At 38.5% G+C, this 23100-nt stretch overlaps 1 protein-coding gene across 2 annotated transcripts in view; it reads right to left on the reverse strand.

Moving 5' to 3' along the window:
* The window catches only part of LOC117010374 (transcription factor TFIIIB component B'' homolog), a 54965-nt gene that overhangs the window by 20108 nt on the left and 11757 nt on the right, over nucleotides 1-23100 (reverse strand). For both annotated transcript variants that reach the window (XM_033084792.1, XM_033084791.1), the window contains exons 8-27: nucleotides 22983-23037; nucleotides 22167-22307; nucleotides 20338-20622; nucleotides 19837-20008; nucleotides 18694-18847; nucleotides 16168-16244; nucleotides 14622-14763; nucleotides 14383-14459; nucleotides 13636-13795; nucleotides 12476-12558; nucleotides 11084-11315; nucleotides 10551-10735; nucleotides 9689-9902; nucleotides 8999-9186; nucleotides 8258-8432; nucleotides 6782-6897; nucleotides 5899-6118; nucleotides 5206-5393; nucleotides 1954-2146; nucleotides 748-962 (exon numbers count right to left, since the gene is read on the reverse strand). In XM_033084792.1, the coding sequence (XP_032940683.1) occupies nucleotides 748-962; nucleotides 1954-2146; nucleotides 5206-5393; nucleotides 5899-6118; nucleotides 6782-6897; nucleotides 8258-8432; nucleotides 8999-9186; nucleotides 9689-9902; nucleotides 10551-10735; nucleotides 11084-11315; nucleotides 12476-12558; nucleotides 13636-13795; nucleotides 14383-14459; nucleotides 14622-14763; nucleotides 16168-16244; nucleotides 18694-18847; nucleotides 19837-20008; nucleotides 20338-20622; nucleotides 22167-22307; nucleotides 22983-23037 (3272 nt within the window). The remainder of the gene's footprint in view (nucleotides 1-747; nucleotides 963-1953; nucleotides 2147-5205; nucleotides 5394-5898; nucleotides 6119-6781; nucleotides 6898-8257; nucleotides 8433-8998; nucleotides 9187-9688; nucleotides 9903-10550; nucleotides 10736-11083; nucleotides 11316-12475; nucleotides 12559-13635; nucleotides 13796-14382; nucleotides 14460-14621; nucleotides 14764-16167; nucleotides 16245-18693; nucleotides 18848-19836; nucleotides 20009-20337; nucleotides 20623-22166; nucleotides 22308-22982; nucleotides 23038-23100) is intronic.

Here is a 23100-nt window from a genome sequence, read left to right on the forward strand (position 1 = left end):
TTCTTAACTTAATAAGCATTTAATCAGAAATTTAATTTCTTCCTGTGTACAGACGGTACTGATTGCAAATGTGTACTAAGCAGTTTCAGAATACTAGAAATCTTCACAATTGAACTTGCAAGATACACAATTCCTTGGTTAGAAAAGTATGAAATAATTTTAATTTTGAGAGATGCGGAAGTCACATACTTAAGTCATGAGAACAATTCCAGCTGTCTTTTGCTAAAGCTATACTAGAAGCCCCAAACTCTGATAGTTTAATTGATCAGACAACTGTTTACAAACTGAAACTGTTAGATGGTAGCTACTTATCTGCTTTGGTTTCTCAGACAGCATTCTCTTCAATAATCAGTTACCTACAGTTTCCTTCCTCAAAATCAGGCACAACCACTTTGAGTATCAAAAGTAATGATAAACATCAGAGCATCAGAGGACACTTTTTGCACAAAATTTCTCTTTAGGTTAATCCCACAATCCCTGTACCCCCAAATATAGGTATTCTCAAGTCCTCCCCATAAAATCAGGAATTTCTGTTGAAACTATGGGATGGATTAGTGAGAGTGCTGGCTGTGTTCATTTTATGAGAATATAGGCAGAGATGAAGGAGTATCTGCACACATCTGCTAAGTTCAGATGGAAGACACAAAAACTGACATGCTGCATGCACTCACACAACACATGGCAGAACTATGGCCAATAATTATCAATCAACTGAGTTTGGTTTATAAAGCAAAACAGTTGTTTTACCTTTGGAGATTGTCCGAATGCTTTTCCTGTGAGGTAGAAAGATGAGAATCACTATCTTGTTCTACCTGACTCTCACTCTCTGATGATATCCCTGGAGACTGGAGTGTAATGTCCTCCCTGACTCTCTTATGAGACATTTCTTCAACATGCTCTGCAAAATTGTGTTTCCTTGTAGCTTCTGAGAAGGATCCAGCTTCCACTGTACTGGAGTTTTGCTGAACAGAGGAGATAATTATTACCATATTAAGTGCCAAACATTTGCAACCGGTTTTGGTGACTTAACTCAGTTTGAGGATCTTGAGAACATGCTCAGCTGTCATCTCTGATAACTTAGGCTATTCTTCCTCTTTAATTTTGGACTCTGTAGCAGAGCTGTCACTAACTGGTATCATCTCTGATGCTTGAATATCAAGTGCTGCTGGTACTTAACAGACCGAGACCATGCTCAATTTATCAAGAGGAACAATTCTTTAGAAGCTGAAAAGATGAATCATTTTCTAAAATTACGTATTAAAAAACAACTTGCAGGTACGAATTTTTTTTTTGCCATGGGAACAAGGTAGGAAGAAAAAACTATCATACTTTATATGAAGTATTTAAATATTATTCAACACATACACAGACAAACATCAGCAACCACAGCTCTGTCAACTATGGCTACTTGGCTAAAATAATACGTTAACTAGAAGGTTTTAATCATCCATATAGAAAATAGGGAACACCAGATAAACTTGACTCAGTTTTCACAGCATTAGACAAAGATGGAACTAATTTGGGATAAGTTAGGCCTACTGAGCACATTTAAGAAGGTCTGAACTTTGTTCACACTCATTTTAATTTCTAAGTATACTAACGCAGATTTTAGGTAGTATCTGAGGTTAGTTAACTACCTTATTTTCCATTTTCCAATTAATAACAAACAGTAAATTATTTTTAAACAATGTTAGCACGCAATTATTATAAAGCAAATTTCTGATCATATAAACCATAGAACTTAAGACAACAGTGTATATTAAGTATTTCCACAGTATTTAAATAATAAGGCCATTTATTCAGCATACTTTCCAATAGTGGATTTTGAAAAAGTCAAATAATCACATTAACCTTTTCCATTCATATACTGGATTTCTGTGCCAGCTATCTTTCTAAGAACTTTGGCAAAAGGATTGAGGTATAATTGGCTCAAAATACATGATCAACACTTACCCCTGATACAGATTTTTTTAATAACACCAAAAACTCTTCTTCATTTCTCTCAGTGTTGTCCTCTTCTCTGTTTTCACACTCTTCAAGATAATCTCTTTTCCTAGTAAGTCTCATTAGGTCTGGCCTTGGGTTCCAATGGGTTTCCCTTGCTCTCTGTCCACTTTCTTCTCCAGAACTTAATTTATCTTTGGACCTACAAAAATATGTTTCAACTTTCACTTCTGAAGAACTACAAAGTACACTCTAAAAGCTTGGCTCACAATCAGATATTTAGTATTCTAGCAAGAAATGAACTTGTGTTTTTAATTTTTGTTTGCTTCGTGGCTACATGGAAAAAAAAACATAAAGAAAGAAAAAAACCATTGCATAAAGGAGTTAATTCGTCTGCAGCAGTGGACCTTCCTGATTACTTTTGGGAAAGATTTTTTGGAAGGAAAACAACATTAAATCAGAGAGATCGAAAAGTGTCAGCTATACCAACACAGGTCCTCAAAATTAAGCAGCCATAGGAACACTATAATCACTAATTCAGGTGCACAAGGTTCTACTGATTTAAAAAAGGATACAATTCTTATGTCTGTTCAAACACATTCAGATCAGTAAGGCAGAAATCCTGGCCTTCTAAGCTCATGATTTGATAAAAAGGGACTAAGAATAATCCAGAAGAATACAATTCTGTCAGCCTCATCTTAGTCCACTGGAAAGTGATGGAACAACTAAACTACTTCCAGACACATGAAAGTTTTGAGTATTCAGGATGGATTCATACTGGGAAAGTTAAGCTTAATCAACTTGGTAATATCTCTCAATGAAATGACTGGCTTGATAAAAGAAGGGACAGCAGTGAATAGCGTCTCCCTGAACTCCAGTAAGGCTTACAATACTGTTGAACACTGTCTCTTCTAACATGCTGATAAGGGAGCTGATGAAGTATGGACTGAAAGTACACTGAAAACTGACTGAGTTGTCAGGTTCTGAGGTTTGCGATCAGTCACACGAAGTCCAGTTGGAGACCAACAACCAACAGAGTGCACCACGGGTGAATACTATCTTGACCCCTGTTCAGGATCTCCACAAAAATCTAGATACTGGAGCAGGGCATAACCTCAGCAAGTTTACAGATAGCAATTCCTTCTAGATCTGCCTAAGACACCCAAAGGTTATACAGGCCTCCAGAGGGACCTGCAGAGGCTGGAGAAATGGGCTGACAGGAACCTCAGGAAGTTCAGCAAGGGAACATGCCAAGACCTGCACCATGGGAGGAACAACCCAAGGCACCAATGAGTGCTGCAAGCCACCCAGATGGAAAGCAGCTTTGCAGAAAAGAACCCAGCTGTCCTGGTGGCCTCCAAGTTGAGCATGAACCACGAAGGTGTTGTGGCTGCACTAACAGCTAACAGTGACCTGGGCTGCAGCAGGAGAAGCGTTGCCAGCAGGCCAAGGGAGGTAATCCTTACCCCTTGTTCAGCACTGATGAAGCCACACCTGGAGGCCTGACCAGTTCTGGGTTCCCTGGTAGGAGACACCTGGGCACACTGGAGACAGCCCCTTAAAGGGCCACACAGATGGTAAAGGGCTGGAAGCACGTCTCCTAGGACAAAAAGCTGAAGGTGCAGGAACTATTCAACCTATTCAAGCTGGAGAGAAGGCTCAGGGGGATCTCCTCAACAGTTCCACAAAAACCCAAGGGAAGGGTGTAAACACGACAAAGCCAGGCCCTTTCCAGGGGTGCCCAGTGACAGGACAAGAGACAATGGGCAAACAGTGCAAGACAGGTTCCTTCTGAGCACCAGGAAATCCTGTTTCACTGTGAGGGTTACCAAGCACCTGCACAGGCTGCCTAGAAAGACTGTGGAGTCTCCATCCTTGGCAAGATTCAGAAGCTGTCTGGACACAATGTTGGACAACCAGCTCCAGGAGCCTTGATTGGGGAGTTGGAGCAGAAGACTTCTAGGACTTCCACCCTCAACCGTCCTGTGAGTCTGTGAAAGTCCATCATCATAGAAAACAAGAAGACTGTCAAGTAAGGCCCTTGTCTTGTTATCACAAAGACTCTGGGACATGATTTAATATAATTTATGGAAGAGATTTCAGAGAGTTTTCAAGTTTCAGAGACAGATACAAAACAGAAGTTAATTGCAGAAAACAGCACAATTGTAAAATAAATTGATTTGGGGCTGCTGTGTGTAAGCTAAGACTGAGCAAAAGAGCTATTGCATATAAGTGGCACTATCTGCCTCAGACTGCACATGCATTGTAAGCATCATTACAGGAAGTTCTCCTACTGGAAAGAAAAATTGAAGAGACTCAGAACATATCTTACAGAAACATAAAATAAGCTTGAAGTTTTCTTACCACTTCTCAATTATAAGGCAGTGCAAATGGCACTACTCTGTCTTTGGTCCATAGTCATGGTACACTGTACCCCAAGAATTTATTAGTGAGAAATTACTGATTACCTGCTTCTGCTTTCACCCATGAAGTACCTTCTAAAGAGGAAAATATCCTTTCAAAAAAATCCCCTAATCCTGTTAAAAACTCTTATATGACTTAAGAATGCCACCTAGTGGCTTTCACAGCACACAGTCGATAGCAGCTAACACAACTCAGAGGCTGTGGTTCCAAAAGCAAGTGCTGCACAAAAACAACAGGACAAATGCACAAAATTTTAAAAGCACTGTCACAGCTTAACCCAGCTGACAGGTAAGTGCCATGCAGTCAGTCAGTCCCCAAACCCCAGGGAGAAGGAGAATTGGAAAGAAAAAGTAAATCTTGTAGGTTTAAGTAAGAACAGCTTAATAATCAAAACAAAGTAAAATACAAAATAATGGAAAGGAGACAAACTGATGGGAATGAAATGCAAGGGAAACAAGTGATGCACAACTGCTCACTGCTTGCTGACTGATGCCCAGCCTGTTCCCAAGATGCTGTCCCCAGCAGCCCCTGGCCAGGTCCCCCCAGTTTACAGACTGAGCATGTTCTATGGTATGGAATATCTTTTTGGCCAGTTCAGATCAGCTGTCCTGGCTGCTGATCTGCTTGTGCACCTGCTCACTGGCAGACCATGAGACACTGTAAAGTCGTCAACGCAGGGTAAGCACTGCTCAACAACAACTAAAATGTGTGTTATCAATGCTATACTCATATTGAATTCAAAATGCAGCACTGCACCAGCTACTAAGAAGAAAATAAACTCTACCCCAGCAGAAATCAAAATGAGAGGTTTTTTACTTTGTCAACAGGTAACTTTACCTTTCTGTGATATCCTGAATGCTTCCTATAGCATCTGTAGATAGACACTCTTCTTGCTCTTTCTTGCTGCTGCAACTTGGTGATTCTTTAGAAGAACAAAGCATTCCTGATGTTATGCTTCCTGAATTTATGTCTAGATTGTCATTCTCAGCCAAATTTCCCACAAGCAACAATGCCTCCACGTCATCCTTTAAGAAAAAAACCCCAACATTAGCACATAACATATCACCTGTAAAATAAAGTATTGCAAATTATGATCAAGTTGTTAAACTGAGATGAAACTTCATCAAAAAACTTCCAAGTAGTTTATGGCACCATGACTGTTCTTTCTTCCACTAGGAAGGCATTTAGCTAATACAAACAGATACTATAACCAATATAGTCCTTCATGACAAGCGACCCAGGAGCTCAGGAGAAACCCAGAAACAAAAATACAGCATGTAGGTAATTATTCATGTGTCATCAATATGACTGAAATGTCAAAGTTCAAGTGAACTTTATATGTCTTATCAATGTGTCACAGGATTTTGGAAAACCCAATCTCTATAATAGATTGCAAATACTGAAAAAGAATTCCTACTAGGCTGAAATTCATTAATGCATTTACAACACCTCATTTAGATGTCTTAAAAACAGCTAGTGTGGAGCCAAGCATCAGAAGGTGTAGTCAGAAATAAATGAAGAGAATCTCACTTTTGAGGAGAGAGGGTTTTCAGATTCCTCTGCCACAGGTAGATTCCCTTCTTGATTCATTTTTTCTTCATCTGGGGCAGCAAGTTTCTGCACTACTGGAGATTCTTTTTTACTGTTTGCTCTTTCTAGGTTTGGTCTAGTTCTTGGAGACTCAATCCTTAAGAAGTGTCCTGGTTTCAGAGCACTCAGCTTGCCTTCTTGGGAGGTAAATTTTTCAGTACTGGTGAATTTAAAGCAAACAAACAAAAGCAGAAAAACCACACTTGACTTTAGCTGGGAGAGAAAAAAGCACTCCTGCACTTAAGTTTTGAATCAATACTTACACAAGAAACTTAGACTGCTTTGCTTAAGACAGATAAAATGCTATTTTCAAATATATTTCTCATTTATGGTTAACTTTAGAGCAGAAACAACAAAATGTCAAGGCATTTTTAACATAGAAAAAAAGTTGTGTTGCTATACCAACATCGAAGCAGTCTAACACACACTGAAGATCTTATTTTAACAACAGTGGCAGTAAAATAGAAGAGCACGTGGATGGATCAATGAAAGCCAAGCCTCTGACATTTGTCAAAATTTATATGTTACATAGCTTACATGTGTGACTGCTACTTAAACAAATGCAGATCCAGTAATAAAAAACCTTGGTCAAGAAGAGCTATGAGCTCATACAGATCAAGTATGTACCAGATAAACAATGACAAGGAGTGCAGCTAAAAAAAAGTGCTCTGAAAACACTGGAAGAAGCTGTTTGTAGGCACTGAAAATGAAGTACTGTAGAAAGGCAAAAAACAAGGAACAGAAGAACTGACAATTGCAAAGGTGTCTCATTATGCACAGACAAAAGCTTTTCAAATCCAATTCTCATAAACTCAAACCTTACCTGCTTTGTTCAGACAATAAGGTTTCAGAAATAGAGAGCACTTGAGGCACCTCTTGCTGTTCCCATTCCTCTTTGCTCAGTACATCTGCTTGACACAATACAGCTTCATTTTCACCCTTTAATTTACAGTAAAAGAAGCATGAAGAAAAATAGAAGTATGTAACCTTTTAAAACAGACAGATATTTTATATACAAAAAATAGAAACAATGCTGTTTTCCCAACTGGAATAAAGATAAGAATCATGCTATCCTAATCCAAGTTATATGCAAAAAGGAACAGAAGTCCTCATACTCCTGGGATACCTAGAGTTAAGCTCTTAAATGCTATGTGCACCCAAGCATTCTGGGAAACACTTATCTGGTTACTATTCAATCAATTCCCTAATACATGAAGCACCGTGGAAACAAGATACTTCAGCAAATGGAAAGCCTTTGAAAACTGGACACTGCAACGGGCAGCACAAACACACCCAAGCCACAACAACACAGCCTCAAGATCCAGAAGGCCTAATAAGCTCTGTATTTGCCACACCAGTTCCACAACGAAGCCACTCACACAAACCTTTCACAACTTCAGGCCTGTGACAGCTTGATTAGCAAAGAGGAGCATCAGACCTGCTCTGGTTCTACAGATTTTCCCAGTACAGAGCAGATGCATGTGCAGGCCAGAAGTCTAGAGTAGCCAAAGCTGAACCACAAGCAACTATCTCAGCTAGGAGTGAACCAACTGTGGCACTGAAGGGAAGACGGGAGATGAGAGATGAACACAGGACACAAATACTTCTCATAGGCTCAAGAACCAAACCAGCTATAACCAAACATCATCCAAAACAATCACTCTTGCAAAGTTTAGCTGTATCCCAAACCTAAGGCAAGTCTACACAGATATCACTATGATATGATTCATGTGCAACCCACAAAACAGTTACAGAGAACACATCACACCGTAAATGGCTTTCAAGGATATCCACATCTTTTACAGTCCCTAGTACAGTGTCTATGGGGATACACAGTAACAGTTACTCCTATGAAATAGAGGACTATCAGGTACTGTATTGATGAAGCCAGTTAAAGCTTATCAAATTTAAAACCCTCCTTTTTTCATAAAAATAGGTGTCCCCTGCCTTCACTTGAGACATCATACTAGATTGCCCAACACAGATTTGATTCACCCAAAAAAGAAAAATGAAATGAGAAAAAAAGTGCTAATTTTTATGCATTTTTATCATAGAGTTTGTATAAATGTGCACAATTTCACAAAAGCAGATTCTTTGTAAAAAAAAATAAATTAATACTTCAAGTTGTAGATTTCATTCCTGCAACACCTCAGCTTACCAGGGCTTGGGATTTTTTTTCATTTAATATATTGTCTCAGCTTCAGGCAATGCAATTTCAATGTTTTCATTTAATTTCATAAAAGTGAACATGCACTTCAAACCAACTTTGAAGGCAAAGCTTACTCTTAGTAAGGCTTACCATGACAGTATTGTCAAACTCATCTTTTTGCTTGGTTTCAGGCTTTTTCTTCCTCTCATTTCCTGGTGTTTCTAACTCCTTCTTTCCAACAGTGCTTACCAAGTTTGGCTTGTACCTCTTGTTCCGTGCCGGCTGGACAGGTGGAAGAGGTGTGTGCTGACATTCTTCTTGAGTGCTGTTTTTGTCAACGATGCAAAGTTAAGATAACAAAAATAATCCAAAACTTAGTACAAATGCATATAACAAATATAAACACCTGTTCCATTAGTATCACATGTAAAAAACACTGAGTTTTTAAGAGAAATCTGGTGAACTAGAAGTTCAGCTGAGTTTAAATTACAAATGACAATGTGTTCCAGCAAAAATTTCAAAGAACTGGTCTTCCAAATACTTCCAACAACAGAATTAACTAACTCACTGAAGGTACTACCTTAATGACTACTTGTTGCTATAAAAACAAAGCAATTTTTGTATGGTTTCTTTGGTAAGCAAACTAGTTTCTCCCTGCTTAGGTGGAATAAATCCAGGCCTTCAGATGATGAAACAGTTATAAACTAAATGCTCATTAATGTCATGCTTACCATAGAAGCTACTGAAATTGTAGTATCATTAGTGTTAAACTATGAGAATGGAAATTTCGTGCTGTATTTTCATTAGGCTATGTTTGCCAGATGGCACAATGATTTCCTTGTAAAATTCTTTCATTGTTACAGTCAAGAATAAAAAATAGCTAAGCCTTACCCTGCAATAGTAGTAGAAATGTCATCTTGGCTAATTTCAAGGTGACAGAATTCCAGCTCACCATCCTCTGATCTTGAAAATGTTTTTGGGGATTTACAACTTGGCCTCTCAGGAACCTCCTGAGAGCAAAGTGACTTCTCCTTTCCCAAGGATTCTAGTGGGTTTAAGACTTCACATTTTCCTGCTTTCTGAAAAATGTAAACACAAGAACAAGAAAAAGCGGTAATACTACATCAAAAGGAGATTTTATGATGTCTATGAAGTCTGGCACTCATCACTCTCTGAAAAAGTCAGAGAGTTTTTTGAACTCTCCCAAAAAACTCCTCCGAAACTGTTCTCTAATAAGCTCCTAGTATTTCCAGGACAAATACACGCTTTTTTATTTAAGACAAAATAACTTGAAATCTATACTTCCTCTGTGCCATCTTCCATCAATATTTTTTCTTTCTTCCCTGTCAGCTCTATAATGCCACCTTGAGTCAGAAAGACATCTGGACACATAACAAGAGATTCAGTCATTTTTTCCTCCTCGCATATAACCAAATGAAAAGTACAGAAGTTTTAACGCAGAAAATTTTAGTTTTTGAAAAGTGTGTTTCAAAAAGTTAACTTTGTATTTTTTAAATCACTATTTCATTTCACAAAACCAAAAGCTCATATATAACTAAAGGAAAAAACCAAAAGCCTTACATCTGTGTCAGGAGGGATGCTACGTTCACTATCACACTTTGTCAAACTTTGTTCTTTGTTGGTATCTTTCTGTGATGCATCTTTACTATTTACGTCCAAAACTTCCTTTCTACTAGCTGTTCTTAAATTTGGCTTTGGTCTCTGGAATCGTGTCCTCAGTAGCTGAGTTGATGATACAACAGTTTTCTCCTCTTCCTTCTGAGTATGAGATTCCCTACAGAAACAAGCAAAAAGAAAAGCCATGGGACAACATGGCATACTTGTATACAGCTCTCAGAGCAATAACAACATTAGTGACATGAAAAAGATCCAACAAAAACACAGTGATCATCATCAAAAGCCTGTATCTTATAAATAGGTAAGCAATGGTAAGTTAACTGCCACTTCCACTTGAGACCTGGAAGATAATTTGAGACATTTTAACATGATATAGACATCTGACAAATACATTCCTCTAATCGTGTTTAGAGCTACCCAGAAGACTTACAGAATACATGTGGTTGACTGTATTTTTTTAATAGGAAACCAGATCCTGTACTCAAGAATCTATACAAACACACTGGGATGCAGTGTGGAGACCAACATGGAGAAGATCATCACAGGGACTGAGCCTTAGAAAGCTGCATTTTTTTAAATATTAAGGAAATAGCCTAAAGATCAAATATCCAACAGCACGTAAATTTAATGCTTTGAAGCTTTTGGGGTTTTGTTAGTTAAATTCTAGTATTGTCTTGATTAAATACATCTTCATATATGTAAAAGTTGTTTGTAATGCTGGAGTTGAACGTAAAATGGTATGATACCCAGAGATTCCAATAGCTTTGAAACATCCCTTTTCTCCATTTAAGTAAAATAACCTTACCCTGTATTGGAATTTGAAATCTGTTTCAAGGCATCTGACAATCCCTTTTCACTTTCATAGCTTTCTGCTTCTGAGGATTTTTCTTGGAAACACTGTCTTGAATATATTGAGTTCATCTGAGAATCTGTAGAAATGTCTTCTAAAGTCACACTGGATGGCTGAGTGTTTTCATGAACTGTTAAATCCTAAAACAAATAAAAGTTCCACTCTGCTAAGAAGAAATATTTGCTCAATCTCTCTTCTAGGAGAGCAGAAAAAAAATGAGAAAGTTTTAATATTTTCTACAGAAACACTAAGAATTCTCTTGTTTCTTGTGCATCTAACTAACACCAGTGTCTACTATAAAAGAAAAAAAGTTTTCTTTCTTTAGATTTTTCTCTTTTAAGTGGTTAATCTTCTGAGACATTTTTTCTTTGCATTTCTCTTTTCAGATCTGGTATCACAATACAACAAATTATCAGGTCTTTGTTACCAAGGCTTTTACTAAGGACTCAGCAAAACATTGTGCTTAAGCAAGTGCTCAAGAAACTTACACTTTTGAGGCAGGGATCATTGTTTTCATCTTGATGGTGTTTGACACCTTTTTCTGCTTCTCCACCTTCAGGGGTTTCCTCTTCAGGATCTTTTTTATCTGTCAGTTCTTTTTGCCTAGCAACAGTTCTTCCAAGATTTGGTTTTGGTCTCTGTATTCTACCTCTCTTTAGAGGTGTTTGATTCAACACAATCTGTTTGCTATCTTCTTTTAAACCAGCTGTTTCATTACACCTAGAAAAATATAGATGATCCAGGAAGTACATACCACATCTGAAAGTGAGAGGAGACTTGGAGAAATGATTTTTTTCCCCCTTTCTTTTAATAGCTATTAACATAGACTTACCTAAAATGTATTACTAGCTTCCCAAAACAATAAAATTGGAAGTGTATCTACTGGGGACTGAGAGTTTAAACTTATGTTTGGCCTATTATTTTCCTCTTCCCATTGGTAACATGCTACCACACTACAGAGACCTTTTTCTGATCTATAATGGACAACCTTTTTGTATTCCTATCTAGTCTAGAGGCAGATGGACTTCATTTAACAAAGAATTTTAAAAATATGCAAATATTTAGAGTTTAGAGTATTCAGAAAATACATGAATTTTTTTTTATCTTACTAATACAAAAATATCAGTAGCGCATTACTAGAACTGTCAGATTCCTCTACACATTTTTACACTGAGCATCAAGTTACAGACCAGGTTTATGAAAGAAATAACCGAAAATATTCTTCTGGCAGATTATCACACTCACTTTATCTCCATCCATCCTCTTCAACTATCTCCCTTTAAAAGAAAAGTTAGAAGTTTTGGTTTTTTAATTTCTGTTCTTGGCTTAGGTTGTTTTGGGAGTTTTTTTGTGGGTGAGTATTTGGGGGAAAGTTGGCTTTTTTAGTTTTTATTTTTTACCATCTCCTCTGTTAAACATATTATTCTTTTTACAGCTGCCACTTCACTGAAAAAAAATGCAACACTTAATAAATATGTGCATTACATTGCCCAAATATTGGATTTTTTCCTTCATCTTATTTGACACTTAACTACTCTTTAAGAACGCTCACTCCTACTGATTAAACACTTAACCTTAACCTTAACACTTAACCACTGAAATTGATGCATTTTAGCATTAAAAGCAAGTAGCTAAGGCTTGTTTTAGCATTTTACATTTACCACAACTGACTTATAATTTAGAAGTACCACTCTAAAAATGAAAATGCTTAACGTATGTTTCATAAATTAATGAAGATTTGTATTTTGCACTCAATTTCTGTACTGCAGAAGTTTCTTCAAAAACTTCTATAACTACCACACCACAAAAAACTACAGAAGTGACAAGAATGATAAGTTGCTGGACAGCAGCAGTTATCTTCTTATTTTTCTCATACTTACTGGGACATTGTCTCCAGGACTTTGTCACCTTTTTCTGCAGCATCTTCACTGTTAACATCAGATCTATCAGCTTGCTCATTATTCTGAACAGAAACACAGTATTATAACATGAACTGTCTTTCATTCATGAAGTACAGCATCATCTAACTGACCAATTAACCATTCACAAGGAGAGACAAAATAGATTACAGTAATTTCACGAATACAAGCCGCAGTGATTTGACAAAAATTTTGGTGGAAACCCGGAAGTGCGGCTAATAGTCGGGGGCGGCTAATCTGTGAATAATTTTCTGACATTTACAACCCCAGACGTGCCAGCCAGGGTGGCGAGCCAAGCACCTGCCAGTAAAAGCCGGCATTCCGCGATTGTTACAGTGTTACTGTGTTGCCCTGGCTCCCTGCAGGCAGCACGGGGGGCGGGGAGAGAGGTGGGAGAGCTCTCTTCTTCCCTCCTCTGCCGCAGCCCAGGAGAGGGGGGGGGGGGGCGCGGCTCGGGGAGGAGGTGAGGTGCTTTGTCCGTGCCTGCCGCCGGCGCCACGGGTGCAGGAAAGCTCCGTCCCCGCCCACCGCCGCTGCCACCGCGGGGCAGCGCGACCCGGGGTGACTGAGCCCAGTTGCAGCGGCGGCCGGCCCTGAGCGGCAGCACCGGGCTCGGCCACCTGGCCCCGTCAGCAGCCCCTAGCGGGCCGAGCCTGCACAGCCTTAGCTCAGCCAGTAAACCCCGCCCTCCCGCGGTTCTGTTACTAATTGCACGCGGTCCTCGCTGCGAACGACAGAGCGGCTTATATTCGGGTGCGGCTTATTTATGGACAAAAACTGAAATATGCGGCTTATACTCCGTGTGGCTTGTATTCGTGAATTTACTGTACTTACGACATACGAACAATTACAGGGTAAATTTCTCAGTCAGACAGGTGCAGTAAAAACTACAGCAAACACCTGAAGTTGTATTTGCTGCAGGACATGAAAGATTATTGGTATCTGTATCATCCACAGTATCTACTATTTGTGTAATAATCTCTCACCACACTGTCACTGAAAGCAAGTCAAGTAAGTGGCTTCAGGAGCAAAAAGGTAAATAAAAAAAGATAATATTACTGTTGCATCCATCAGCTTTTTAGCTAACACATTATATTCAGTCACGGTACTACATTGAATACCTTCTCCGTTTCCTCCTCAGGCTGTAGATGGGATATTTTATCACTTCTTGCATCTTTTTCAGGCTCTTCTTTCCTTCCAGATGCTCTTGTAACATTAGGCTTAAATCTCTGTCGATATCCTCTAACTACCGTCTTTGCAATTGCATTTTTTTCGGGTTCTCTGCACAAAGGATCCAGAACAGTGACATTTACTGTACAATACTTAGCCTACCTAACCACACAAGGTCTTGCACAGATTTCTTTACTGGAATTGTGCTGTCTTCAGAAAGATTTGCTCAAACTTATGCAAGTTGCTTCACACAAGAAACGAGCTTTGTTTAGTCTTACAATATGTGAAAATTCAATTTATCTACGCATTAAAAGGAGATTAATTTCTCACACAGGGGAGGAATCTAACTAGACTGCATACCACAGCTGCTTCTGCAAGCACCAGAAGCAGAGCCATTACCTGGTAACTGAGGCTGGGAAGAAAGCAAAGGCATAGTTATCACTATCGCTCTCCCCCTCTCAAATTACAGGCATTGTTGGTATTTCATAAAGTGACGCTTTGATCAACTTGCCAGGAAAGAAGCACATACCTTCTACCTTAGTACCACCTGATGTCCAAAAAAATGCTGAAGTCAATTTGGAAATTTATGTTAAAGTTTCACGGTTATTACTATCTTTTTCTAAGATAACTATGTGGAATAAATTAACAATTATAGTCAGTTAATACCAGGAGACCAGAAAAGTGATCTCAATACTTACTGAGATGCAGTATCCAAATCCCTGTTCTCTACTTCTGCGGCTTCATTTCTGTTTCTTCTAGTGTCCTCTTCAGAGCACTGGAATAGAGGCAAGGAATATTAATCTTTTACAACTGTGCAGATATCATAGCAGTTCCCAAAATGTTATTTCTAAGACTGTTGCTGACACACAATATCTCCATTGAGCAAAACAGATGCAGTATCAAGAACAACACACTAAGCAACATTCCTCTTTCTGACCTTTTCACCTGCATTTGCAACAGTTGGAGAAGTTTTGGCGTCCGTTTTGTCTTGTGCTGCTGTCTCCCTCCTTCCAGATGATCTCACCAAATTTGGTTTAGGTCTTTGCAAGTGCCTTCTATTTACTGACTTTTCAGTTCTCCTTAAGATATAAAGAAAGGTTGTACACATTATTACCAAAGAGAAACTTAAAGCTCTATATGGTTCAAGATGTATTTCAAGAGCATCATAGACAGCATGGGTCAAGCATCATGGATTGCATGGACATTGCATGCAGCCAGATAATAAACAGAAAAAAAACCCACTGCATCCTTCTGATATTAAAAGACATGCTATGAAGTTATGAAAAGAGCATCAAATAAATCTTAACAACTTTGCTGGCTTTCAGTGGAATCTACTTCAAAATACTTGAAGGAAGTACTTCCTGCTGTTAAATAAATAGCAGTATTTGTTCTCCTAGGAATTCACAGTTCATGTCAGTGTGATTAATTTTATATAGAAACAATATAAATCTGTCCTATATACAATGTTTTGCATCCACATCTCCTGTCCTCCCATCCCCTTTCAAAGCTATCTCAGCCACGGAAAACCAAGCTTTTTTCAAATACCTTGTCCTACTGCCAACATCCACATCTTACTGAAGAATGGGATATGTTCATCACTCTCTGTGTCCTTAACCATTGCAATGGCATGTCCTGGAATTCACACACTGACACAGCCCTACATCTTATCAATAATCTTCAGATTGGGAACTACTAACTTTTCTTATATTCTCCCTAGAACAAGACAAATAAAGCTTTGATAGTCTTTATCATAAGAGTGATCTGCCCTTCAAAAAGGGAAAGACAGTAGTATGAAAACCAACTTAGCATTAACTAGTACCCCATCTCTAAATCTTTTAAAATACTTATGAAAAAAACTTATGAAATAAGAAGTCAATGATCATGCAAAACCGGAAATCTTAGGTACAGACTTCTTTAAATACCACTTCTCAATGTAAGAAGCAGTCATCACAATAAACTTCATAAAGGAGTACAGATAAGATAGTGACATGTTGGGAGTATTTTTATCTTAGAAGCTTGCACCAAGTTCTGAAGAGGAACAGCTTCCAAACAAGAACGAAGAAATACACCATACAGAAGATGTGTACAGCTAATAAGCTCTGATGGACAGCCCTGAATATCAAAGAATTCAGTGAGACCCTGCTACTAAAAAACCAAAAATCAAATTTCACAATAAAGCTTTACCCATAATAAGGCAGAATTTCTTCATTCTCTTGCTCTTGCTGGCTGTAGAAAGACTAGCTTTTTTTCCTCAAAGTTTAGCTAAATCTTTCTCCCTATTCCTATCTACCATTTAGATCTTAGCTAATGCACTGCTACTCAGTAATCAAAATTTTCACCAATAAGCTTCACTGAAGACAGAGTACAAGTTATCACTATCTCCTGACTGGTTCAACCTGCAACAGTAAATTGGAATTATATTCAAATCGAGTAGATACAGGTTTAGTTCAAGTGCCACTGGAAAGTAAAATAATCCCACTTACATGATTTCAGACTGTGAACTGCTTTCTGATGCACTCTGCATTCCATTTGTTTTTTGTGAGTGATGTGCATCTTCATTCTGAGGAAGAAAATAAATGTTGTAGAAAAGAAAAAATAAGCTTATTTGATCATCTGCTGTAACATAAAGAAAAGCAGAAACAAGATTTACATGGTGATTGAGACTGGAAGAGTCTGCTAAGGTCTTCAGGTCCAACCCCCCATATCAAGTGTAGTGGGTTAACCTGGGCCAGATGCCAGGCACCCATCAAAGCTGTTCACTCATTCCTCTCTGCAGCTGGACAGAGGAAAGAAAATTTAACATGGTTCATGGCTGGAGATAAGGACCAGGAGAGAGATCACCTACTAAATGCTATCAGAGGCAAAACAGGCTCAACTTAGAAATAAGAAATTAATTTATTGCTAACAAAATCAGAGCATGATAATGAGAAGTAAAAAAAATCCTTAAGAATACCTTCCCCACACCTCTCTCTCTTTCCCCAGCAGTGCAAGGAGACAGGGAATGGGGGTTATGGTCAGTTCACCATACAAGGCTGCTCCCACTGCTCAGGGAGAGGAGTTGTTCTCCTGCAGGACCCTGGGGTCCCTCCTATGGGAGACAGATCTCCATGAACTTCTCTGACATGGCTCCATATCGTGGGTACCAGCCCCTCTCAAACTGCTGTAGTGTGGGTCACTCTTCCATGGGGTGCAGTCCTCCAAGGAAAGGCTGCTCCAGCCTGGCAGTAGGGCCCCTCTCTCCACAGGTCTCCCACAGGGTCACAGACTCCTCCAGGCATCCACCCACTACATGGGGCTCCTCCATGGGGTTCAGGTAGATCTCTGCATCCCCCATGGATCCCCATGGGCTGTGGGTGGATCTCTGCATTCCCCATGGATCCCCATGGGCTGCAGGGGCACAGCTGCTTCACCATGGTCTGTCTGTACCACGGGCTGCAGGAGAATCTCAGCTCCGGTGCCTGGAGCACCTCCTGCCCCTTCTTTTCCACTGAACTTGGTGCATGCAGAGTTGTTCTTCTCACATGTTCTCACTCTGTTCTTCTCTGGTTGCAATTACAACTGCACAAGTCCTTTTTGCTTTGAATTCTTCTTAAATCTATCATAGAGGCATTAGCATGATTTTCAATCAGCCCAGCCTTGGCCAGCAGCACATCCATCTTTAGAGCCATCAGGAATTGGCTCTGCTGGGCATTGAAGAAGCCTCCAGCAGCTTCTCACAGAGGCCACCCCTCTAGCCCTTTGCTACCAAAACCAGGCCACACAAAAAATCTTGCCAAGGATGGAGACTCCACAGTCTCTCTGGGCAGCCTGTGCCAGTGCTAAGTAATCCTCACAGTGAAACAGGATTTCCTGGTGCTCAGAAGGAACCTGTCTTGCACTGTTTGCCCATTGTCTCTTGTCCTGTCACTGGGCACCCCTGGAAAGGGCCTGGCTTTGTCGTGTTTACACCCTTCCCTTGGGTTTTTGTGGAACTGTTGAGGAGATCCCCCTGAGCCTTCTCTCCAGCTTGAATAGGTTGAATAGTTCCTGCACCTTCAGCTTTTTGTCCTAGGAGACGTGCTTCCAGCCCTTTACCATCTGTGTGGCCCTTTAAGGGGCTGTCTCCAGTGTGCCCAGGTGTCTCCTACCAGGGAACCCAGAACTGGTCAGGCCTCCAGGTGTGGCTTCATCAGTGCTGAACAAGGGGTAAGGATTACCTCCCTTGGCCTGCTGGCAACGCTTCTCCTGCTGCAGCCCAGGTCACTGTTAGCTGTTAGTGCAGCCACAACACCTTCGTGGTTCATGCTCAACTTGGAGGCCACCAGGACAGCTGGGTTCTTTTCTGCAAAGCTGCTTTCCATCTGGGTGGCTTGCAGCACTCATTGGTGCCTTGGGTTGTTCCTCCCATGGTGCAGGTCTTGGCATGTTCCCTTGCTGAACTTCCTGAGGTTCCTGTCAGCCCATTTCTCCAGCCTCTGCAGGTCCCTCTGGAGGCCTGTATAACCTTTGGGTGTTTTAGCAATTCCTTCTAGATCTGCCTATCTGTAAACTTGCCGAGGTTATGCCCTGCTCCAGTATCTAGATCACTCATGGATCAGCACAAACAACCCAATGCGTGTTCCACTCAAATGAGTTTTCAACACCACGCCAGTAAGCATATGCCAGCAAAATCCTGCTTCAAGGCCTAGCTACTCATATTGCAGTCCGACACTTTTTAATAATTAAACTGTTCAGCTGTTTAAATTGTCTATTTAACAATTTTTAACAATATTTAACAATTATTTAAATTTTCTATGAGGTAAGTCAGGCATGCACAGTATACTCTCTGAATACATTTAGGTTAACAGACAGACTATTAAGCTCAGAATTGACAGAATTTCAGTTTTGGTAATGTTCTTAGGCCTGTTGATAGTTTTCCACCAGGTGATGAAAACATCATAAAAACAACCAAAAAATGGCTTTGATTTACAATCCACTTTAATGATCAATAACAAGATCCTGAGAAGAACTACATAAAAAAATAATACTACCTTTGATTCTGTAGTTTCTACAGCTTGTGTTTCCTTCGTTCTAATATTTGAAACTGGTAACTCTGGAATCTGGCTTTCCTGTGATGTATTATCTCTACTATCTCTGGTTCTCAATTTAGCAGGTTCTATCATAATATCATTGCTATCTTCATGGCTGAAATAAATAAAAGCATACAGGAACATTAGTGTACTTGTAGAAAAAAAGCTATTTTTGCTTACAGACAGAGGAAGTTGCACTGAAAAACAATGCAATTTTGACACTAAATAACTACCCATGCTCCAGAGAATCTCACAAAGTTTTAGTAATATTTGCAGACTGTGAGCTTTAAAACAACTTTTGTACTTTTGCACTGCAATTATAGGATGATGTTAAAATCTCATCTGATGATTCTACACTGATTACTTTTATGAAAAGAAACTTCAACGTGAACAATTGTATGCCAATGTTTTTTTCTCTGATCTTTTGTAACAATCAAGGTTGAGAAAGGCAAATAACTGTCCCTTCATTTATTTCTAATGAACTTTTAAGGAAATTGGAAGTTTCTGGGAATCTGTATAAAATAAACAATTACAAAACAGCTAAATACAACAAATTAACACACAAAATTCCGAAGCAGTATCACAATGATTTCTTAGATTTACCGCTTTCACTTACAACAAGTTCAATAAACAAGTGTACACTTTCTTTTTAGTAAAAGTATACTCAAAACTGAATCCAAAAGCTTGCCTTTCACCCAGATTCTGCATAAATAAAATCTAAGCATTCCTTTTTCACAAGAATAATTTTATTACAGATAAGAATCCCTAGCATATAGTAACTCAATTTACCAACACTATCAAGGAGCACTTCAAGAGAAATATTAGAAGTTAGGATAAACAATGGTCTTCTTAAACACCCTTAAAAAAATAAAGTAACTTTTGGAAGTGACTTTAGTGATTATGTACATTAATTTTGCAAGAGGAGCTCATTAGGGCAGAGAATATTTTGAGTATGTAAAATATAAACAGCTCACTAAATCCCAGAACAGTTCTTAGAAACATGCACAATCTGTGGCAGTTAAATGGTGGTAATCACGAAAAAATAAAATCAATATTAAAACTTTAGTTTTTTGTTCTGCCTAAGCTTTCCATTATAAACATTACCTGCATAAACTGACACCACCCTCTCTTTCCAGTTGGTTATTCACTGGTGAACAGGACTCTGATCTCTCTTCCTCTGTTACAGCAGTCACATTTTGTTTTCCTTCAATAGCACAATCCACTTCTTCTCCACAAGTAGTAAGACCATCACTGCTTGCATGTATCACTTTTTTCCCTGATAATTAAAAATAATTAAATCAGTTTGGACATTCTGGGAAACATGTTAGAATTCTAGTAACCAAATCCCAGATACAGTGGAGAAGAATTAATATAAGACTAAAAGTTCCATTTGAAAAAATCTAAGTATTAAGAGAACTGTTCTCATCTAAAACAAAGCATGTTTAGATTTAGAATGAAAGCTGATTTTAAAAGGCCTTGTTCTACAACCTCCTACAAGGCAGATCAGCAATAGAAATCAAAGACCAAATTCTGACTTTTAAGTTTGCAATGACTTAATATAAAATTTTATTTGAACATTTTAAAGTGAGCATTTTTGTCTCTTACTTTTATTAGAGGACTTCCCTTCTTCAGCAGTTTTTGAAGAAACAGGCATTTCTTCTGGAATATTTTCCACTTCCTGTTCAAGATCATCTTTTCTCTTCCTCTTTCTCTTCTTTTTTGCTAATGCTGGCTCTGATGCAACCTGTTCTTCTGCCTGTTCAGAAATGCCCAAAGATTCCTCATTTTCTTTCTCAGCTGTCACACCATCTGCTTCTGTTTCTGCATCAGAAATTCCAGCTTCCTGAAGTTCATCTTGATCATTAGCAGCTTCTGCGCTGGCAGCTTTTGCTATTGAGACAATATGGTTCTTGGTAAATGGACTGGTGGAATAGCAGGAGCCACAAACAGCCAAGGCACCTCTACTAAAAACATTTGTGTATTCATGTATCACTGCCAATGTACTCCCAGGTGTATGAGCAGGACTGGGGAACATCATTGACTTGCCAGAAAAGCTCCAGCACAGAGTCTCTTCAGGACTTAATACAAAACACATTCTGTACATGGGACAACACCTCACCAGGGGAAAGTCACTATGGGATGTAAAGCTTATTTAGTAAATGCTATGGTGCCTGTGCTTTTTTGCACTTAATACAGTTACATTTGCATTCAGGGAAAACAGACATTGTTACTCCTATAAAAAGTTTTTGCATGTCTGCAGAAATAGGTGATGATGGTTACAGAATGTAAGCCACGTAAAAGTAATTTTTCATCAAGAAATGTTGAGGTGAGTTGATCATTCTAGCTTACATAAGAAATATTACCAAGCTAATAATTAACAAGTTATTTTCTGGGTTTGATGACTTTCTAAAATTTTCCTCCCCCCTATTTTAAGGATATTTTGTCTTGATCCTGTATTTAGCCACCAAGAACCGTTCCTTTCCTTTTTATTCCCCTTAAATGAACTTGTTTCCCTGTAATTAAGAAGTCCAAAATGCAAAAGAAGTATAAAAGCATACTCACATTACTTTACATGACATAATCTTTAGTCTACCACTAAAAGTGTAAAATCAAGATTTCTCTACATGGTTTTAAGTCCTAATAGAGGGAATATTTTACTTAATCAAATACAAAACCAAGGCTACAGAGAAGCAGCAACTACTTCAATTTTAAGAGATGTTTCTTCTAGCTAGCATCCCCTTTAAAAGATGTTCACTTGTCTCTTTCACAATACCACTTAAAAAAGGATGGGTCCTTGTGGAACAAACAAGAATTAGCAAGAAATATATGAAATGGCATCAATATAACTGTTGTTAATTAAAGCACATCTGTCAATTATCCTTTCCCAGGTACTGAGGTAGTAAGACACAGTGAAGATCAACAGTAATTAAACGCAATCTTTATTTTGAACAGACCAGAAAGATAAAACAACTTTTACACAATTCTCTAAAAAGAAGCATACTCCTGAGACACAGGAAGTTAAACTACTATTAAAGGAGAAACAGAACCCTTAAAAGAAGATTTTAAATGCAAGAAAACTTTCAACACAGAAGAGTTTGCTAAAAATACGATTTTGGCCCAAAAATTCTACGAGTGAATTGGTTAGTAACTCATGGAGATACTTACCAACTGGTAAATTAGAATATCAGCACTTCAGATAGTGGAGCAGCACTATTTTCACTGTGCTGTCATGTTTCTGCTCTGTTACTAATTATTATTACCATCCTGCAAATCAGTAAACTACACCTCAAAAAGTTACACTATGAAGCTAAGACCTTTTTGTCCTGTCCACAACACGGAAGGAAAATGTAATGCCTTATGTGATTTCTCCTCTGCTAGCAACACATTACTGACCACTGCTCTGTAATGCCATCTCAAGCACTCTTTTAAAGTACCTTTTGACTTCTGTGGCCTTGGAGACTTTTTTTCTTTTGGCTTCTGGTTTTTAACGGTCTTTTGCTTTCTCTTTCTCTCATCTGCTAGGACTTTCTCAAGCAGCTGGGCGAAGAATTCAAAATCAAAGGGTCGTTTTTCTTCTATCAGATTAAAGCAAAGAAAGAGAAGATATTTCAAAGTTGATTACTTTGAGTTTCATCTTTGTAAAATAATCAGTGATACATGATATAATATTAAAAAGCAAAGGTTATATACATTTAAACAGAGAATTCTTGAAAGTACTTTCTGTATCACTTCATCAAGGGCTGAAGTTGACATAAAGTTGAAGTTAACTGGATTATGGTAGTAAGGTTTTAAAAAACAAGTTATAAAACTAAGTAGTTCAGAAAACTTAAGAACTGACAAATACACAAACTGTACCATAATACTAAATAATGTATTAACATGCTGCTGTAGGACATATGTACCTCATTCAACTAACAAAGGAAGTCTTCAAGGAGTCTCAAAGCAGTTTACAATAACTAACTGTGCTAAAAATTCCCATTAGTAAGAACAATTATCTTCAACTGAATAAACAGGAGAAAGTTTGTATTAATCTCATTTAGCAGACATCTAGAAATGATAGAAAACAAACCTAAAGACTGTTATTGTGAACTATGTTTGTTATGAAAACCTAAGATTCCACAGCTTCTGGATTCATTTATGAACAAAAACTTTCTTCTAAGTAATTCAGACAAGGTAAAGCACAGAAATTACCACGAAAATAGATGGCTACCATTTAGGGACTCATTATAGGGTAGGCAATATTTACTTACTGAAAGCTTTGTCTATTCTCCATCCATTAGCTTTTTCCTCACGTTTGAACTTGTTCTAAAAGCAAATGCATGGTTGTGTTTATATTAAGCCAGAAATGCAACAATATGTTGTACAAAA

The sequence above is a fragment of the Catharus ustulatus genome, chromosome Z (genome assembly GCF_009819885.2).
Source record: "Catharus ustulatus isolate bCatUst1 chromosome Z, bCatUst1.pri.v2, whole genome shotgun sequence".
Classification (NCBI taxonomy): domain Eukaryota; kingdom Metazoa; phylum Chordata; class Aves; order Passeriformes; family Turdidae; genus Catharus; species Catharus ustulatus.